The sequence below is a fragment of the Asparagus officinalis genome, chromosome 5 (genome assembly GCF_001876935.1).
Source record: "Asparagus officinalis chromosome 5, Aspof.V1, whole genome shotgun sequence".
NCBI lineage: Eukaryota > Viridiplantae > Streptophyta > Magnoliopsida > Asparagales > Asparagaceae > Asparagus > Asparagus officinalis.
In genome coordinates this window covers 14,038,919-14,041,616 of record NC_033798.1, presented here as the reverse complement: position 1 = coordinate 14,041,616, position 2,698 = coordinate 14,038,919, and the positions used below count along the sequence as shown (strand labels likewise).

Genomic DNA, 2,698 nt, shown 5'->3' with positions numbered 1-2,698 from the left:
ATGGCGGGCTCGAGGGCGTCGTAGTCGTAGGGGAGGTCGGGGAGGGAGAAGGTCTGGAGGCCTCGAGCGTGGCGAAACCCCAACCCTAGGGTTTTCTTCGAGGCTAGGGTTCTGAGCGCCATGGCGACCTGAGGAGGAGGAGGAGGAGGAGGAGGATCCCGAGATGTGAGAGCGTTGAGGGGTTTTAGAGAGGCGAGCGGGTTTTTTTTAAGAACAATTTTTCAAAACCGACCGAAATTTTTTTTTTTTCAAAATCGACCGTTTTTTTTTTTATTTATCAAAATCGACCCGGTTTTGTGATTAGCAGGTTAATCACTATCCTAAATAGTCGGGGTTGCCAACCCCGACTATTTAGGATAGTGATTAGCCTGCTAATCACAAAACCGGGTCGATTTTGATAAATAAAAAAAAAACAGTCGATTTAAAAAAAAAAAAATATTCGGTCGGTTTTGAAAATTTGTTCTTTTTTTAATAGAGAGATGCAGGGGGTTGATTCCTTGCCCCCAAAACGAGACGTAAATTTCGAAAATGCCGTCCGCAGGCTCATAATTGTAAATTTTCAGAAAAATCCCTCAAAGTTTGGGTGATTAGCGCAATAACATCATGAACTTTAAAAACATTAGCAAAATTGATAATATCTCGAATTCTTATACGGTATCTATAAGGCGCCGAGGCAGACCCAGAATATGCAGGGAGACAGTGAGATATCTAAAAATCCATCCCCCCCCCCCCACACACCACGGTATCTATAAGGTTGTCAGTGTCGTGTACTTTGCGGTAGAATCGCGCCCTCCGTAAAGCTTCGTGTAGTTTTGAAAAGCTCCACCGGGCTATAAAAAATTTCATTCTAGAATTTTAGAGAATTCACAGTAGGGAAGAAAATTTTTTATTTTACAATTTTACTGAGGGTGGGTTAACTTTCAAAGATTGTGCTCGACTTTTTTGAAAATTCAACGGGTTCTCGTGACACTCTACAAAATTTAGGAAGAATATCTAGAATTCTTAGAAGAGCGCTGCTACAGGGACCTAAAATATGGGACCAAGGGGTGGGACAAGTGATGTGTCCCTCCTCTATTGGATAATGAGTTGGCATGACCAACTCATTGCCAACTCATTATCCAATAGGGAAGGGACACATCACTAGTCCCACCCATTGGTCCCATATTTTGGGTCCCCGTAGCAACAATTTTATGGTAATTTGTGCATAGAGCACTAGTTTATGGGGTCTTTTTTGAAAATTACACTTTAAGTAATAGTGGGCTTCTGTGTAAGTTGGACTGGGGGGCTTCGGTACATTGGATGTGGCTTATTTGTGGGAGTTTTATCGTCAATGATGTTACTTGTGTGTGTCACATTAATGGGACACTCATCATTAGTCCTTAACCATCCCCATCCACAGAATTAAATGACACCTAAAACAAAGAAAATAGAAAAGATTCTGTTTGAAGGTGATATATTTCTCTATTTGTCTAAAATCTTCACCTACCAAGGGAATTTGGCATGTGTTCCAAAATTACATGTCTTATTGATAATAATCCTCTTGGTTTTACTATGCAATAGTGTAAACATGCACATATCGTTATGGGGTTAATTGGAATGAAGAGTTGACTCAAAGATAAAATATATTGTGAGCCTTGCCACATTTACATGGCACAAGGTATTGGAGGCAAAAAAGAAATAAAAAAACGGAAGAAATAAATAGAGCGTCTACAATCATGAGGAATTAGAAGTTTATAAGCGTCTCAACGTCAATATTTTTAAGTGAACAAATTTTCACTGTAGACCCAAACCAACTTTTAATTACCAAAATCGATTTTTTTTAATTACCAAAATCGACTCATTTTATGCCACGTAAGGTTAATCACATTTCCTAATTAGTCGGGTTGCCAAGCCCGACTGTTTAGACGTTGTTAAACCCTAATTAGAAGCATTAAACTCGATTTTTAATGCCCTAAACAGTCGGGTTGGTAACCCCGACTAATTAGAAAATGTGATTAAACTTACGTGGCATAAAGTGGGTCGATTTTGATAATTAAAAAATGGGTCGATTTTGATAATTAAAAGTTGGTTTGGGTCTACAGTGAAAATTTGTTCTTTTTAAGTTGGTTTTTATATGAATCCTTATATTCACTTTGATTTATTGATCTGTTTTCCCATGACTTCACTGTATTGTACTAGTTTATAATTTTAATAACAACTTAAAATCAAAGGAGAAACATGTATAACCTTTTTCTTCTAATATGATTTTGGGGTTTTCGTTTCTAGGCCCAAAAGTTTACCCTGATTTTTGGATAAACCCAACATCTTTTACTTGTATCTTTAAATCCAATCAGCTTGTTGTATTTGTCTTTAAACCCAAATTGTATAATTTAGAGGTAGAGTATCTTGTATTTATATATTTACATGGTAAAAACCGTAAAATACCCCTTTTAGTACCCCACTTATATGTATCACTCTCCTCTTCTTCTCCATTCTCATCTTTAAGCCTTAATCGAAAAACCAAAAAAAAAAACTCCTCTTCTTCTCCGTTCTCGTCTCTAAGCCCCCAAAAAAATCCCCATTGTGGCCGAATTTTTTCCTAATTAGATCCCTAACCTAGAATCTTCCTACAATCTTCCCCTAATTGGTCTGACGCCTGATCGTCACTGTCACCTCCATCCAGTGGTTCGCCTAACTGGCGTCGGCACCCCCTCCATTA

At 38.2% G+C, this 2,698-nt stretch overlaps 1 protein-coding gene across 1 annotated transcript in view; it reads right to left on the bottom strand.

Moving 5' to 3' along the window:
- The window catches only part of LOC109843002 (superoxide dismutase [Mn], mitochondrial-like), a 5,972-nt gene extending 5,777 nt beyond the window's left edge, over positions 1–195 (bottom strand). Inside the window, 2 exon segments of the mRNA XM_020411923.1 lie at position 1; positions 3–195. The exon segment at position 1 is cut by the window's left edge and continues 165 nt beyond it. Of these exon segments, the coding sequence (XP_020267512.1) occupies position 1; positions 3–122 (121 nt within the window). The 5' untranslated portion in view covers positions 123–195.